General features: G+C 62.9%; 1 protein-coding gene across 1 annotated transcript in view; it reads right to left on the bottom strand.

Annotated features, from left to right (window-relative positions):
- Window positions 1–6: 6 nt before the first annotated feature.
- Window positions 7–221, bottom strand: part of TBC1D2B (TBC1 domain family, member 2B) — a 23247-nt gene continuing 23032 nt past the window's right edge. Inside the window, exon 11 of the mRNA XM_014546258.1 lies at window positions 7–155. Within this exon, the coding sequence (XP_014401744.1) occupies window positions 30–155 (126 nt within the window). The 3' untranslated portion in view covers window positions 7–29. The remainder of the gene's footprint in view (window positions 156–221) is intronic.

The following is a 221-nucleotide window of genomic DNA, read 5'->3' as shown; positions in this document are numbered from 1 at the left end:
AAGCGGAGGGGCGGGCAGGGTCCCCGGACTCACCGGGCGTCGAGGATCGTGCGGGTGAAGTAGCGGAGGTACTTGAAGATGGACATGGAGTCTTGCAATTTCAGGATCTCCTCCTCCTTGTATTTGAAAAGCGCGAGGGCGAAACGGAAGATGACCTGCGGGAGGGGCGGGGTCTGTACGCAGAGCAGCGCTGGGCTCAGGGGGGGACAGACTGGGGGGGT

This window comes from Myotis brandtii, unplaced genomic scaffold (assembly GCF_000412655.1).
Source record: "Myotis brandtii unplaced genomic scaffold, ASM41265v1 scaffold439, whole genome shotgun sequence".
NCBI classification, from domain to species: domain Eukaryota; kingdom Metazoa; phylum Chordata; class Mammalia; order Chiroptera; family Vespertilionidae; genus Myotis; species Myotis brandtii.
The sequence above is the reverse complement of the archived record's forward strand: the minus strand, read 5'-3'. Positions and strand labels throughout refer to the sequence as shown.